Source organism: Sus scrofa, chromosome 12, assembly GCF_000003025.6.
Source record: "Sus scrofa isolate TJ Tabasco breed Duroc chromosome 12, Sscrofa11.1, whole genome shotgun sequence".
Classification (NCBI taxonomy): Eukaryota; Metazoa; Chordata; class Mammalia; order Artiodactyla; family Suidae; genus Sus; species Sus scrofa.
Genome location: NC_010454.4, coordinates 45,001,022 through 45,018,666, shown reverse-complemented (window position 1 = coordinate 45,018,666; position 17,645 = coordinate 45,001,022). Strand labels below are relative to the sequence as shown.

The window sequence follows — 17,645 nt, the reverse complement described above, 5'->3', positions numbered from 1 at the left end:
AAAAACTCTGTCTTAATAGGGCAGAGGAGGTGGGGGGCTACAGGTGAAGGTCCTTTTGAATTTTCCCTGTGGGCACAAGGATTTTGTTCCTTAATTAGAGGTAGTCTGGGAAAAGCTAGCACTTGTGCGAATGCCCCAGGAAGAGTCTGAACACCTTAGTTCTCTGCTCACTGTGGTACTGTTGCCCCCTGCTCAGGGAGCAGACCAGCTGGTGGTAGGAAAGCTGGCTCTGTAATCTCACAGAGAACTTTGCCAAGGAGATCTTTTTAATTTGTGATGTTGGCAGCTCATTTGGCCTAAGCACCAGGTTACTACTTGATTCTGTTCAGAAGTCAGAATTTGAATTTTGAAGCCTTTTCAGAGAAGGTAGAGCTAGTGTTGATTTCTGGGTCTAATTGTGCTTCTGGAAATAACAGCTGCAAAATTATATTGCAGTTTACATTTAAGGAAAAGCCAGATGGTAATCAAAATGTGTGGGTGGTTTGAAGTTTTAAAATAAAAGGCTTTTACTCAGCTGCCAAGCCTCCAGAGGAGTGCTTTATACTATATATCCCTGGTTTCTAGAATGAGTTATGGAAGGAAGTTGTTTCCCTCCTGTTTCATCACAACCCTAGTGACCTTGGCACAATCTTTGCCTTACCTGCCCTTGCAGAATCTGATTCTTGACTTTGATAAAACTGCTCAAGGGACTTGAAGACTTCCTTAGTACAAGAGGCAGTCTTTTGGAAAGGATGGCAGATCCCTGAACTCTTAAAGAAAGGGTCACAAATTAGGGGCTATACTCTTAGCAGCTCAGATGATGCCTTGAGTAGTTCAAGAGTATTCTAGACTTGCTAGGTGGTTCTGGTTGGACACATAATTATAGAGGGTCCCAAGCTCTGGTGTCTTTCTTTCTTCCTCCTTCCCAGACTGAAAACTGACTTTTTGGGGTCTTTACAGAATTCACCGCTTATTTTTGCTCCTTTGTTTCCTGTCAGTAAGTCTATTAAAGCCTTTTGCCATAGTTCAGCTGGCTTAATTCTCTCCTGTTCTTCCCATCAAAATTGAGCTGTGGCTTGAAGGGACAGTATGTTATGGTCAACTCTTAGGATCTGCAACCCCCACTCCTCTCTTCTTGGTTGCAGGCATCAAGGTATTATAGGCATATCAGAGACTACAGTGATCATTCATAATTCATAGATTGCTTCCTTCCAGAAAGTACAGTGAGGGAGTGCATCTGCCCAGCAATTGTAATCATCACAGTATCTCAGCTTTCCAGGCAAAGTATAAGGCCTGGAGGTGGAAGTGTGTCTGGCTCATTGGAAGACCTCTAAGGAGACAACTGGGGCTGGAAGTTGAGTCAGCAAGAGGGCAGGGGAGGTTGGAAGATAAGGTCAAAGAGATAAGAGTAGCAGATCGTGGAAGGCCTTGTTGGCCACATTAGGATTTTTGTATTTTATTCTAAGTGATATGAGAAGTCATTGGAGATTTTTGAGCTGATATGATTTCAAATAAAAAAAAATTATCTGGCTGCTGTGTGGAGAATAGATTGGGTGATGGGGCAAAGGTGGAACAGAGAGACCATTTGGAAAGCTATGATAGTATCCAGGCTAGAGATGATGAGATGACAAGCAAAATTATTGCCTACCTCGAAGAGAGGTCGGGAGACCTAATTAAGAAAACATCAGTAAAGCCCTTCGTACAGCTCATTTCACAATATTAGACTCCAGTATTTGTTTATTCCCTTCCTTTCCTTAGAGTTTGCCCTCAGCTATATTAGGACCAGAGGGGAGAGATTATTAAATAGAGATCAGCACTCACACGGGAAGGAATTGTAAGCAGTACCTCAGTCATTTGATCCCAACAGAAGACTTTTTATTTCTTGAGGCATTAAGGTTGGCACATTGTGTTCATTCTGTCATGCCACCCACCAGAGACCTGAAAGGACTGAATCTTTGCCAGAACTCTGGGGCAGCTCTATTGAGGCATTCACTCTTCAGTTCTCTCTGCAGTTGCTATCTTAGACACGGTTAGAGCAGCCTCTTTTACAAAGTATCTTTTCAGCTACCTGGCCTTGGAAGCTTCAGCCCTCTGATACTCATCCTGACAAGGAGGTCGTTTCACATACCTGAGAGGGCCCTCTAAGGGAAAGAAAGAAGTCTTGTGGTCTTTAACATTTGAGCTTTTCCCTCATTCCTCTTTTGTTACGATCTAATATGCCACGTATTAGATCTAATATGATCTTTTCTTGTGGCCTTAATATGCCACCTTGATGTCTGAGTTTTGCAGTATGAGAGAAGAATTCAGTGTTTTAGTACATCATACTTGTTTGAGGAAAGCTTGGTCCGTGGTACACAGGGAGCTTGCGTTGTTGACAAGGCTTCCTTCCCTGCAGGCCGGCCACGTCAGCGTCCGCTTGCTTGGACTGTGTATGTCTTGTTGGAAGACTTCACTGATGAAACAGTGCCATCCTGATATAATGTCAGGATCACCTGACCAAAGGGGGCTGCTGGCAGCCTACCACTGCCTTGATTTACCCTGAGAGCAAAGCAGTTTTTTTCTTTTTGGGCCCAGGAGGTTCAGTGGTGTGAAAGGCAGCAGGAAAGGTGAATCCCCAGAAACTTAAAAAAAGAATTTGCTTTAATAGTAGTTAATTTTGTCCACTAGGACGCTTTGCTCCTTCTTCCTTTTAAAAGTGAGTTCAGATATCTGGGGTCGAAAGTTGGACTTTCGGTGCCTTTGCAGCTAAAATACTGTGCTGCCTCTGGAAATGTCTCACCACCCCAGCCCTCAACCGGGACTGTGAATAGACTAAGTCAAGCCCTATGAGGGCAGGCTTTCCTCAGGAACCCTGTTCTGCTTTCAGAGAAAAATCCTCTTTTCCTTCACTTCAGTTAGACTGTGCCGTAGCCTTTCTGCTCCTGCCTTAGTTGGGGCACAGATGAAAGCCAGCATGCCTTTTATCTGGCAGCCGCATGGGCTTATCCAAATGCAGTAAGGAGAGGCCATCTACAAGAAGTGCGTGCGAATGCCGAGTGAGTGCATTCAGTTGCTTGTGGGGATGGGTATTTTCTTTTTTCTTTTTGGTCTTTTTGTCTTTATAGGGCTGCACCTGAGGCATATGGAGGTTCCCAGGCTAGGGGTCTAATTGGAGCTGTAGCCACTGGCCTACACCACAGCCACAGCAACGCCAGATCTGAGCTGCATCTGTGACCTACACCACAGCTCACCGCAACGCTGGATCCTTAACCCACTGAATGGGGCCAGGGATTGAACCTGAAATTTCACGGTTCCTAGTCAGATTCATTTCTTTTTTTTTTTTTTTTTTTGTCTTTTGTTGTTGTTGCTATTTCTTGGGCCGCTCCCACGGCATATGGAGGTTCCCAGGCTAGGGGTTGAATCGGAGCTGTAGCCACCGGCCTACGCCAGAGCCACAGCAACGCGGGATCCGAGCCGCGTCTGCAACCTACACCACAGCTCACGGCAACGCCAGATCGTTAACCCACTGAGCAAGGGCAGGGACCGAAACCGCAACCTCATGGTTCCTAGTTGTATTCGTTAACCACTGCGCCACGACGGGAACTCCCAGATTCATTTCTGATGTTCCATGATGGGAACTCCGGGATAGGTATTTTCTAGCTTTTATTTTCCCCACCCACGTGTCCGAGCTGACTGAAATATTTCAGTCATAGTAATAGTTGGTATCAAATTGTTGCTACAGATAAAGACATAGATGTATTTTCAACTGACATGCTGCTGATTAAGTTGCTTATCTATCTAAACTTGGGCTTCTGCTGCTCATATCTGATATCCCCCGTATATTCCTTGAGTGAGTTGCCTTGTGTTCCATGACCTTGTTTTTTTGTCATTACAGTGTGAGTGACTGCCTCATGTTGTGTTGATGCCAGTCTGCCATGCTAGCCTGTCTACCAGGGCCAGGTGACCTGTCCTTTCAGCTTCTTTCTCACACGCAGATGAACACTGGACTTCAGAAATGTAAGTAATCTGGATCCCAGGGAAGGATGTGATCCTTTATTTTGTCCCTACGTTTGGGCTGTCCTGGAGGCACGTTTGTGGTACACTGACCATGACCTTGATATCTCCAAGACACTGCTTCTTCACAAACAGCAAGAAGGCAGCTGTAAAAATGTCAGCAATGTGAGACACTGCTCTGATCAGAGGTCCTCTTAAATACTAGAATTTCCCAATGTGTATCATCTTAATTTGTTCTTGTTTTTGTTTTGGGTTTTTTTTCTTTTTAGGGCCACACCCAAGGCCTATGGAGGTTCCCAGGCTAGGAGTCAAATCAGGAGCTACAGCTACAGGCCTACACCACAGCCACAGCCACGGCAGAGCCAAGCTGTGACCTACACCACATCTCGAAGCAATGCCAGATCCTTAACCCACTGAGTGAGGCCAGGGGTCAAACCCGCAACCTCATTGTTCCTAGTCCGATTCGGTTCCACTGCACCATGACAGGAACTCCTATATCATCTTAATTTTAATTGTTGCTGATAGCTATCTCTTGAGCAACAAGGTTATAAGGAGTTTTATAGTGTGTGTGTATATATATATATATATATATATATATATCTATCTCCCACTTCAAAGAAGTGTTCCAATTTGAACACCCGTGAGGAATTGAACAAAAACTCAACAGTCTAGATTACTTACTGTACCTCTGAAACAAACTGTTTCCACTGTGCTGTTGTTTTGAACTCTCTGAGCACTCTCTACCATGGAAACAGACAGTTCCCTTTGGCTTTGCTGTCTGCCTTATGTTCCTTTGCCCTCAATTGATAGCAAGTAAAGAAGCTTTTGCTTCCAAAAGAGATAGGAAACTAGCTTTCTCTGTCTCTCTGGGCATATTCCGGTTAATATTCTTCCCACAAGATTGAGTTGTTAATTACTGTCTGTTAGACTTCTATCTTAAATTGGCTGGAATTAGTTTATACTTCATGTTTTCCCCGAGTCCAACCTTCTGTCCTTGTACTTTGTGATGTGCAAGGAAAAGATTCTGTTCCTGGCTCAGTACCACGTATAGTATCAAGTGTAAAATGCCCTAAATTTGGAATAGACCTTCATTTCAGAGCAAAAAGGGAAGAAATCAATGAGGCATCTAGGCTTCCCCTTTCGTAGAAAAGGAGTTTCAGCACCTTACCTGAATCCTTTGTGACAGATTGGCAAACTTTTTCTATAAAGGGTCAGATGGTATATATTTTAGGGTTTGTGAATCACACCTTAGAGTCTTTGTTGCACATACTCACTTCTCTACTGTCACTGAGCATAGGCACCTGTGGACAGTATGTAAACAAGTGAGTGTGGCTGTGCTCCAGTATAACTTTCTAGAAAAGCACAGCAGCTGTGTTGGCCTGTAGGCTGTAGTTTGCCACCCGGTTCTCCTTTTGAGATCATCTTCAGAAGTTAAAAATGGTCTAGCCTCTTGACTTCCTTTTTTTGAGACTCAGAGCCTGGCTAGTTCTAGAATTTGGCCAGTGAATCCACCTTGTGTAATGACACAGCCAGAGGTGACAGTCTTCCTTCTCAGCTGCTTGACATAGTAAGCAAGACCTGCTGTTCAGCCCTTCCCCAGCCTTTCTCTTTCTAAGTGATAATTGCATGAGAAAGTTGTCTGTGTTTCCTGGCCACCCATATCTGCATGCTCACTGCATTGTGACTGGTTCCAGGCTTCTAGAGGCACAAGTGAGGAGGGAGTGTACTTGGAGGCATACGGTAAGATGACAGTGAGCAGCTCACTGTTGTTCTGCTTGATTCCTTAACACATTCTGACAGCTTCACCCAAAGATGTGCTGTCAAGGGCTGAGCCAGTTGAAAGGAAAGACGTTATTGGCAGCTTGGTCTTAGAGGCTGACTTTGGACCTTTTCCTCCTTCTCCCCAAGTAGTCTCTGCTAGCCACTGCCCCGAATCTCTATTTAAGAATGAAGGTATCCTTCCTCCCTGGTTTCAGGCCTACCTGTCCATTTGGGGGACAGTGTATTTGAATCTCTTCGACTCTCTTTTTCCTCTCTTTAACTACACTCAGACTTCTCCAAAGGAGAAAACCCAGTGGTGTTTTTAAGCTTGCTTAAATCTTGCTTTCTTCTTTCCTCTCCCAAAATGTATTTTTGAAAAAATCCTATCATGTGACTCATAGCTGTTGGCATTAAGCATTTACAGTTAAGGTGAGGTGAAGCATAAGCTGTCTCCTTTGGAAACCAGCAGCCACGAAGCTGCTCAGAGCCCAGGCCTGTCAGCTACAGAGACCTAAAGCTAGTCTTGTGACTGCTCTTCAGCCTTTCCCTGCTCCCATCCTCAAGAGGGTCTTAAAAGTTGCTCAAAACACAACTTGGTGTCTGCTCGGGTGGGCATAGGGTACAGATATTTGTAGCTTAATATACCTTATATTGTAAGAGTCAGTTCAAGGCAGGAGAGATGGGTTGGGGTTAGGAGAGGAAATAGGTGGATTCTTGACCCAACACCGTAAGCCCTTTGGTTAATGACTTTTCCCATGCTTGAGTTGCTGTGTATACAGAATCACAGGATTGGTCCAGCCTAACGCCAGCATTTTCTCTTCTCTTCCTTTTCTAGACATATAGGAGGATGTAATGCATTTCCCAACCTAGATACGTGATTTGCTGTAGTGCAGGCTGGATTAAAGGATATCTTGGCTTTGATTAGGTCTTGCATTTGTTGGAAGACCACAGTCGAGGTTAGGTGAATGTCCTCATAGAACTTTTCTAGGTTGTTATTCCATGATGTCACTTGCTTTGAGTCCCCAACCATTTGGGGGCTTTGTACTTGTCAAGTTTGTTTTCCTCTGACCCATCTTCTCCCAATGTTGTTGGTCACTTTTTTTTTTTATTAATCCCAAGCCTCTGCTCCTATTTCTCCAGCTCATGGTGGGTATATAGGATGGCTCAGTATTTTGGGGTAGAATGAGTGAAATAACCTAAGGTCATTGGTCCTAAAATCACCTTTTAGACAATGACTGTGACCTCTTTCATTGTAGAGCCTTGGGGCCTAGGACAATATCAAAATTAATTTTCCTTTACTGCTTTGTTGTATACATCTCTGCCCCCTAGTGGAAAGGCCTGGAAATGGTGAATTGGCCCAGTGACTGGATAACCTCTAGAGAAATATCAGAAATATTAGCTAACATTTGTTGAGTGCTTACCATACACCAGGTACTGTCTTGAGTATTTTTATATATATTCTCATTCAGTTCATTCCTCAACAATTCCATGTGGAAAAACTCTCTTTGTTGTAAGAATGAGGCGCACAGTTTTTGTCAGTTGTCATCGTCACATTACCATTCAGTGGGCTAGAACTCGCACTTGGGTCAGACTTCAGAGCCTGTGTTTGAAACATACTGCCTATGTCTTCCTGCTTGTAGATAAAGGTTCTTTCTGCATGTGCCACCCATGTCTTCTGACCTTCAAAAATAGAAGGATAAATGGGACAGTCCCCAAAGGGAAGCCTGGATTCAGGGAGATCCACCCCACCCCCACTTCCCCAAAGAGACGACAGTGCTTTCTCTGATTCATTTAATGCAGAGTCAAGTCCAGGGGGTCCTACACTATTTTGTCTTGTCTGTGGGCGATCTCAGCCAACCTGCTATCCTTGAATAATAACTATAGACAGAAATGGCTCCTCTTCACAGAGCATTTTCCTGTTCATTGGATCTCTTGATCACAGTAATTCTGTGAGTCAGGACAGCAGGTATCATCCCTGCTAGTAAATGATAAGTGAGAGACTGAGTAGTCAGATAATAAAACTAGTGCTGGAATCCAGATCTCTTTTTTTCTAACCACAGATTCTCTGTTCTCTACACTACCTTATGTCTCCATTAATGACACTATTCGTACCAGGTAGTTAAATAAGTTGCTTGCAAAGCTTGTGTTAGCTGTGCACTTAGAGGACCCTGATACAGAGGAAAGAAACTTTTCTTCTCCAAGGTACCAGTGTGGGGACTGAGTTTTCCAAGTACCGAGGAAAACCTGACTCTTTTTTTCCCTTTTTTTTGGCCACTCCCATGGCATGTGGGAGTTCCCTGGCCAGGGATTGAACCCGTGGTGCCATAGCAATAAGGCTAGGTCCTTAACCCCCTGTGCCACAGCAGAACTCCAAAACTTGGCTTTTTTTTTTTTTTTAAAGGTCTTTTTAGAGCTACATTGGAGTTCCCGTCGTGGCACAGTGGTTAACAAATCCGACTAGAAAACATGAGGTTGCAGGTTTGATCCCTGGCCTTGCTCAGTGGGTTAAGGATCTGGCGTTGCTGTGAGCTGTGGTGTAGGTTGCAGACACGGCTCCGATCCCACATTGCTGTGGCTGTGGCATAAGCCAGTGGCTACAGCTCCGATTCGACCCCTAGCCTGAGAACCTCCATATGCCACGGGAGCGGCTCCGGAAAAGGCAAAAAGACAAAAAAAAAAAAAAAAAAAAAGGCCGCACTTGCGGCATATGGAAGTTCCCAGGCTAGAGGGTAGGATTGGAGTTGTAGCCATCAGCCTATATCAGAGCCACAGCAATGTGGGATCTGAGCTGTGGCTGCAACTTACACCACAGCTCACAAGCTCACAGCAACACCGGATCCTTTAACCCACTAAGCGAGGCCAGGAATTGAACCTGCATCCTCATGCATCCTAGTTGGGTTTGTTACTGCTGAGCCACGATGGGAACTCAGACTTGGCTCATTTGTAAGGCTTAAGTCTGGTATATGAAGTGGGTGATGTTGGATTCCTAGAATGTGGCCTCTGTCTTGTCCAATATGTTCATCTCATCCTTGAGATTCTTCCTTACCATACTGTAGCCTGTGTCCACACTTGCACCTTGCTTTGATTCTGATTTCTCTCTGCTGTCAGCATGAGTGGAGGCAGGGATGGGATTAAGATGGTGGAGTAGAAGGACTGGAGTTCACCTTCTCTCATAAAAGCGACAAAATTACAACCAACTGCTGAACAACCTTCAACAAAATAGACTGCAAACTATCAAAAAAAAAAAAAAAAAATCCTACTCCAGAAGACAAAGAGGAGGCCACATCAAGACGGTAGGAGGGGCAATTGTGAAATATAAGCAACCCCATACCCATCTGGTGGGCAGCTCACAAACTGGAAAAGTAACTATATTGCAGAGGCTCACGCATGGGAGTGAGAGTTCTGAGCCCCACATCCGGTCCCCATGCTTGGGGATCTGGCATTGGGGAGAGGAACCCTCAGAGCATTTGGCTTTGAGGGCTTGTGTGCAGGAGGTCCACAGGACTGGGGGAAATGGAGACCACTCTTGAAAGGCGCACACAGGCTTGCATGTGCACTGGGTCCCAGGGCAAAGCAGACTCCATAGGAATCTCTGGGTCAACCCCTGCCTGTGGTTCTTGGAGGACCTTATGGAAAACGGGCAGGACTCTGGCTTATTGTGGGGAAAGGACATTGGAGGCAAAGGTCTCAGGAATAGTCATCACTGGGAACTCCTCTAGAGGTGGCCATTTTGGAAAAATCTGGCCCCACCCATCAGCCAACAGGCTGCCTAAAACACCCCCTAGGCCTACAGCCACCTCTCCTCACACCCAGAGACAAAGCCCTACCCACCAGAGGTATAAGAATCAGTTCCACCTACCAGTGGGCAGGCACCAGTCCCTCCCATCAGGAAGCCAGCAGCAAGCCCTGTACTAACTTCAGCCACAAGGGAAGCAGACATCAGAGGCAAGAGAGGCTACACCCTATTGTCTGTAAAAAGGAGACACAAAAAGTCTATAGCAAATGATAAGGCAGAGAATTATGACTCAGATAAGGGAGCAAGAAAAAAAACCCCAGAAAAACAGCCAAGTGATCTGGAGATCACCAACCTCCATTACCAACCTGCATGAAAAAGACTTTAGGTTAATGATAGCAAAGATGATTCAAGATCTTGGAAATAAACTGGAACCAAAGATTGATAAATTACAAGAAACACTGAACAAAGAAATAGATTTAAGGATTAAGCAAGCAGATATGCAAAATACAATAACAAATAAATTCACTAGAAGAAACCAACAGTAGAATACATGACGCAGAAGAACAAATAAGTGAAGTGGATGACAAAGTAGTGGAAATCACTGATGTGGAATGGAAAAGAGAAAAAAGATTGAAAAGAAATGAAGACAGTCTAATTCTGGGACTACATTAAACACACCAACGTCTGTATTATAGAGGTGTCAGGAGGAGAAGAGATGGAGAAAGGGCCAAAGAAAATATTTGTAGACACAGTAGCCGAAAACTTATCTAACATGGGAATCACTCACTCAAATTAAGGAAGCACAACGAATACCATATAAAATACACCCAAGGAGGAACACCCCAAGGCACATATTAATCAAACTGAATAAATTAAAGACAAACTGAATAAAAGACAGAAAATATTGAAAGCAGCTAGGGAAAAGAAACAGCTACAAGGGAACCCTGCTAAGATTATCGTCTGATTTTCAGCAGAAACTCTGAAGGCCAGAAGGGAGTTTCATGGACACAGTGAACTTCTTTGTAGAACAGATATTGACTCACAGACTTTGAAAAACTTACGGTTTCCAAATGAGACAGGTCACAGCGTTGGGGGGTGCACTGAGGGTTTGGGATGGAAATGCTGTAAAATTTGGTTGTGATGATTGCTGTACACCTATAAATGTAATAAAATTCATTAAGTAGTTAAAAAAAGTGGTACAATATACTTAGTGATGAAAGGAAAAAATCTCCAACCAAGAATACCCAGCAGGGTTCTCATTAAGATTTGAAGGAGAAATCAAAAGTTTTATAGATAAGCAAAAGCTAAGAGAATTCAGTCCCACTAAACCAGGTTTACAACAAATACTAAAGGAACTTCTCTAGGTTGGAAAAGAAAAGGCCACAACTAGAAACTAAAATATTACAAATGGCAAGACTCACCAGTAAAGGCATACATATAGTAAGGGTAGGATATGATCCAAACACAAATATGCTACGAAAGCCAGAAATCATGACAGGAGGATACAAATGCAGGATACTGGAGATACACTTTCAATTAACAAATCAACAGCGTTAAACAATCTTGTACCTATCTATCTGTCTGTCTATCTATCTAGCTATCTAATCTATATCTATCTAGATAATCTATATCTCTATATCTAGATAGATAGACTCATATATCAAAAAACTTCATGGTAACTACAAACCAAAAATCTACAATAGATACACACAAAGATAAGAAACAGCAATCCAAATACAACACTAAAGAGTTCCCGTCATGGCTCATTGGTTAATGAATCCAACTAGGAACCATGAGGTTGTGGGTTCGATCCCTGGCCTTGTTCAGTGGGTTAAGGATCTGGCATTGCCGTGAGCTGTGGTGTAGGTCGCAGATGCGGCTCAGATCCCGTGTTGCTGTGGCTCTGGTGTAGGCCGGTGGCTACAGCTCCAATTCGACCCCTATCCTGGGAACCTCCATATGCCACAGGAGCAGCCCTAGAAAAGGCAAAAAGACAAAAAACGAACAAATACAACACTAAAGATAGTCGTCAAACTACAAGAGACAAGAAGGGAAGAAAAAAACAACGAAAACAAATCCAGAGGGATCAAGATGGCAGCGGAGTTAGGATATGGTACTCACCCTCTCCTGCAAACACATTAAAAAACTCTATCCAGGAGTTCCTGTCGTGGCGCAGTGGTTAACGAATCCGACTAGGAACCATGAGGTTGCGGGTTCGGTCCCTGCCCTTGCTCAGTGGGTTAATGATCCGGCGTTGCCGTGAGCTGTGGTGTAGGTTGCAGACGCGGCTTGGATCCCGTGTTGCTGTGGCTCTGGCGTAGGCCGGCGGCTACAGCTCCATTCAACCCCTAGCCTGGGAACCTCCATATGCCGCGGGAGCGGCCCAAGAAATAGCAACAACAGCAACAACAACAATAACAACAACAACAAAAGACAAAAAAACAAAAAAAAAAAAAAAAAAAAAACCAACTCTATCCATATATAGAACAATTTGCACAGAACATCTACTGAACACTGGCAGAAAACCTTAAACCTCCAAAAAGGGCAAGAAACCTCCCTATAACTGGGTAGAAAAGGAAAAAAAGAAAAGGAATCAGAACAGGACTAAACACTTCCACAAGGGAGCTGGGAAAGAGGAAAGGAACCCACACTCTGGGAAGTCACCTAACTAATGGGGAGATCATCTGAGATGGAGGGACCTTAAAGTCTTGGAGAAAAGCACAGCAACTGGACTGAGGAGGGCGAAGTAGAGTGAGAGCCGCACAGACCATTGATAGCACTGCCCCCAGACACCACAGCCTGAGACGCTCAGGTGGGGCTAGGTGCTGCAACTCAGGTCTAGAAGTCAGTTCTGGGGAAAGGACGAGACAGCCTGAGGGGCCAGGAGCAGGGTGCCACAGGCTGGGGATTAGAATGCCACAGCCAAGAGAACCTGGGAGGAGGTCTGGGCCCTCAGGAGAAGCAAGGCACCATTGTTGGGGACAGTGAGAGGTGGGGTGGACCACCATAGGAATATCTTTCCCTGCAAACATGCAGACTCTCAGAGGGCAGGGAGCCTCCTGCACAGGCTAATTGCAGTGCAGTGCCTCTTGCATGATCTACAGACGGGGGTGAACCATGGCAGTCACCTCAGATACCAGAGGTGGGCCTGGCCCACCACCACTAGGGGTCCATGAACAGACACCACCTGTGGCCCCAGTTACCTCAGAGGTCAGTGCAGAGGAGGCACTGCAACCAAGCACCACCCATTGTTGCTGTCACTCCCCTGAGAATGCACACGCCCTGCTGCTACTGCCAAACACTGTGGGTGCAACTTACCCCACCTGAAGATCACTGCCACTTCCCAGGGCCCTGCAACTAGGAGCAGCCTGGCTCCACCTCCTGCAGGTACTTGCCCCTATCAAGGACCCAGCAACCAGGCACTGGCTACTGGCCCTGCCCATTGCCTCTGTCTCCCTGGAAGTGCACACAGCACCCTATCAAGGCGATAACAGCCTGCACACACTGAGGAAAGAGACACCAAAGCAGCCCTCACACCAAAAACAAATAGTAAGCCCTCGCAAAATACCCAGGAGTGCTCTCACATATAAATAACCCTCCAAGTCTACAGTAGTCGTTTATCCTAAACTCACAGAATAGAAAAATACAAGCAAAATGAAGAAGCTCAGGAACCATTCCCAATTAAAAGAACAGGAGAATTCACCTGAAGGAGCAAATAATGAAACACATCTCTGCAATCTAACAGACACCAAGTTCAAAAAGGAGATAGTGAAAATACTGAAGCAATTAAGAGCAGATATGAAGGAATTAAGAGCAGATATGAACAATAATGCAGATTACTTTAGAAAGGAACTAGAAAACATAAGGAGGAGCCAAGAAAGTTAGAAAAATCATTTGCAGGGACACAAGCTGAGTTAAAGGCACTGAAGAGCAGAATGAATAATGCAGAGGAATGAATTAGTGACTTTGAAGATAGAATCATGGAAATCAGCGAAACAGGGCAGAAGACAAAACAAAATGAAAAAATCTGAAAGCAAATATAAGAGGTCTATGGAATAATATAAAGCAGGCCAGTCAACACATAATAGGGATTCCAGAAGGAGAAGAAAAAGCAAAGGGGATTAAAAATATATATGAAGCAATTATGGCTGAAAACTTTTCAAATCTCAGGGAAACAGATATCAAGATAGAGGAAGCATAGAGGGCCACAAACAAGTTGAATCCAAACAGGCCCACACCAAGACATAATAAAAATGGCAGTTAAAACAGAGGATTCTCAAGGCAGCAAGAGAAAAAACAAATAATTATAAGGGAACCCCCATAAGGCTATCAGCTGATTGCTCTACAGAAACACTACAGGCCAGAAGAGAGTGGCAAGATTTATTCAGAGTCTTAAAAGGAAAAAATCTGCAGCCTAGAATACTCTACCCAGCAAGAATATCTTTTAAAATAGAAGGAGAAATAAAGAATTCTCAGAGTTCCCGTTATGGCCTAGCGGAAACAAATCTGACTAGCATCCATGAGGATGTAGGTTCTATCCCTGGCCTCACTCAGTGAGTTAAGGATCCAGCATTGCTGTGAGCTGTGGTGTAGATCACAGACATGGCTCAGATCTTGAGTTGCTGTCACTGTGGTGTAGGCCAGCGGCCACAGCTCTGATTCAGCCCCTGGCCTGGTAACCTCCATATGCTGAGGGTGTTGTCCTAAAATAAATAAATAAATAAATAAAGAATTTATCCAGCAAACACAAACAAAAAAAATACTAAACCCATTCTAGAAGAAATACTGAAAGGGCTCCTTTAAAAAAGAAGTAAGAAATAGAATGCAGGTCAGTCTCCCAAAGCAATAGAAATTAGAGCAAAAATAAACCCATGGGACCTCATCAAACTGAAAAGCTTTTGCACAGCAAAGGAAACCCAAAAGAAAACAAAAAGACAACTTACAGAATGGGAGAAAACAGTTTCAAATGATGCAACTGACAAGGGCTTAATCTCTAGAATATATAAACAACTTATACAACCCAACAGCAAAAAAACCAATCAATCATTGGAAAAATGGGCAAAAGACCTAAATAGACATTTCTCCAAAGATGATATACAGATGGCCAACAAACACATGAAAAAATGCTCAACATCGCTGATTATGAGAGAAATGCAAATCAAAACTACCATGAGATATCACCTCACACCAGTCAGAATGGCCATCATTAATCCACAAATAACAAGTGCTGGAGGGGCTGTGGAGAAAAGGGAACCCTCCTGCACTGTTGGTGGGAATGTAAACTGGTACAGCCACTATGGAGAACAGTTTGGAGATACCTTAGAAATCTATACATAGAACTTCCATATGACCCTGCAATCCCACTCTTGGGCATCTATCCGGACAAAACTCTACCTAAAAGAGACACGTGCACCCGCATGTTCATTGCAGCACTATTCACAATAGCCAGGACATGGAAACAACCCAAATGTCCATCGACAGATGTTTGGATTCGGAAGACGTGGTATATATACACAATGGAATACTACTCAGCCATAAAAAAAGGATGACATAATGCCATTTGCAGCAACATGGATGGAACTAGAGAATCTCATCCTGAGTGAAATGAGCCAGAAAGACAAAGACAAATACCATATGATATCACTTATAACTGGAAGCTAATATCCAGCACAAATGAACATCTCCTCAGAAAAGAAAATCATGGACTTGGAGAAGAGACTTGTGGCTGCCTGATGGGAGGGGGAGGGAGTGGGAGGGATCGGGAGCTTGGGCTTATCAGACACAACTTAGAATAGATTACAAGGAGATCCTGAATAGCATTGAGAACTTGTCTAGATACTCATGTGCAGCAGAAAAAAAAAAAGAATAGATTACAAGGAGATCCTGCTGAATAGCATTGAGAACTTTGTCTAGATACTCATGTTGCAGCAGAAGAAAGGGTAGGGGAAAAAATGTAATTGTAATGTATACATGTAAGGATAACCTGACCCCCTTGCTGTACAGTGGGAAAATAAAAAAATTTATAAAAAAAAAAAAAAAAGAAATAGAATGGAGGAAATCACAATAGGAAAGCAGTCATTTAAATAAGCCATTGTATAGATCTAAAAGGAAAAAAAACAAAAACAAAAACCCTATTGTAGAAGCAACAAACAAGGAACAGCAAAAGGACAAATATGAAGATGTTAGAAAAGGACTTCAAAATTATAAAACGTAGGGAAAGAAAGTGAGAAAATCTTTTTTTTTTTTTTTTTTTAAAGAATGTGATTGAGCCTATATGACTGTCAGGCAAGGAGCTATAGGAAGGGGTTAACAGACTTGAAAAACAGGGCAACCACAAATCATAACCAGACAGTACATGCACAAAAACTGAAAAGAGGACACAAGCGTAAAAGGTAATCATCCAACCAAAATAAAAGAACAAAGGAGGATCATAGAATCAACTGGAAAACAAGGTTTAAAATGGCAATAAATACATATTTATTGATAATCACCTCAAAAATCAATGGACTAAATGCTCCAATCAAAAGACAGTGTGGCTGACTGGATGAAAAAAAAGAGCCTACAGGAGTTCCCGGTTAATGAATCCAACTAGGAACCAGGAGGTTGCAGGTTCAACCCCTGGCCTTGCTCAGTGGGTTAAGGATCCGGCGTTGCCGCGAGCTGTAGTGTAGGTTGCAGACGCTGCTCGGATCCCTTGCTGCTGTGGCTCTGGTGTAGGCTGGCAGCTACAGCTCCGATTTGACCCCTAGTCTGGGAACCTCCATATGCCACAGGAGTGGCCCAAGAAAATGGCAAAAAGACAAAAAAAAAAAAAGCCTACAACATGCTGCCTACAGAGACTCACTTTAGGGTAAAGGACACATGTAAATTGAAAGTGAGGGGATGGAAAAAGATATTTCTGGGTTCGTTTGTTTGTTTTTGTCTTTTTGTCTTTTCTAGGGCCACTCCCTCAGCATATGGAGGTTCCCAGGCTAGGGGTCAAATCAGAGCTGTGGCCTCTGGCCTACGCCAGATCTGAGCTTCGTCTGCAACCTACACCATAACTCGTGGCAACACCGTATCCTTAAGCCACTGGGTGAGGTCAGGGATCCAACCCTCAACTTCATGGTCTCTAGTCGGATTCGTTAACCACTGAGCCACAATGGGAGCTCTGAAAAAAGATATTTCATGTGAATGGAAAATACAGGAAAGGAGGAATTTCAATACTCATATCAGACAAAATAGACTTTAAAACGAAGGCCATAAAGACAGACAAAGAAAGAACTATTTAACGATAAAAGGATCCATTCAAGAAGAGGATATTACAGTCATCAATATATATGCCCCTAATATGGGACCCAAATATATAGAACAAATAGTAACGGACATTAAAAGAGAAATTGATGGGAATACAAAACTAGTAGGAGACTTTAGCACCCTACTCACATCAAAGGACAGATCTTCTGGATGGAGAATCAATAAGGCAACAGAGGTCCTAAATGACACAATAGAAAAGTTAGACTTAATTGACATTTTTAGGGGATTACATCCAAAAAAATCAGAATATACATTCTTTTCAAGTGCACATGGAACCACTCTCAAGGATTGGCCGCATAGTGGGGCACAAAACTAACGTCAACAAATTTTTAAGAGTATGGAAATTATTTCAAATATCTTCTCTGACCACAATGGCATGAAACTAGGAATCAACTACAGGAAAAGAAAAAACCTGACTACATGGGGACGAAACAATATGTTATTAAAATAATAATGGGTGTTCCTGTTGTGGCACAGCAGAAATGAATCTGACTAGTAACCATGAGGTTGAAGGTTCACTCCCTGGCCTTGTTCAGTGGGTTAAGGATCCGGCGTTGCCATGAGCTGTGGTGTAGGTTGCAGACGCAGCTCGGATCTGGCATGGCTATGGCTGTGGCGTAGGCCAGCAGCTGTAGGTCTGATTAGACCCCTGGTTTGGGAACCTCCATATCCCTTGGGTGCAGCCTTAAAAAGCCAAAAAAAAAAAAAAAAAAAAAAAAAAAAAAGAAGAAAAATCAAAACAGAAATTAAAAAATACCTCAAGCAGGAGTTCTCATTGTGGCGCAGTGGAAACAAGTCTGACTAGGAACCGTGAGGTTGTGAGGTTGATCCCTGGCTTCATTCAGTGGATTAAGGATCTGGCATTGCCATGAGCTGTGGC

The 17,645-nt window shown here is 43.6% G+C and overlaps 1 protein-coding gene across 4 annotated transcripts in view; it reads left to right on the top strand.

Moving 5' to 3' along the window:
- FAM222B (family with sequence similarity 222 member B) overlaps positions 1 to 17,645 on the top strand; it is a 90,113-nt gene that overhangs the window by 57,521 nt on the left and 14,947 nt on the right. For all 4 annotated transcript variants that reach the window (XM_021067489.1, XM_013989986.2, XM_021067488.1 and 1 more), the window contains exon 2: positions 3,854 to 3,975. In XM_021067489.1, coding sequence (XP_020923148.1) covers positions 3,894 to 3,975 — 82 coding nt within the window. In that variant the 5' untranslated portion in view covers positions 3,854 to 3,893. The remainder of the gene's footprint in view (positions 1 to 3,853; positions 3,976 to 17,645) is intronic.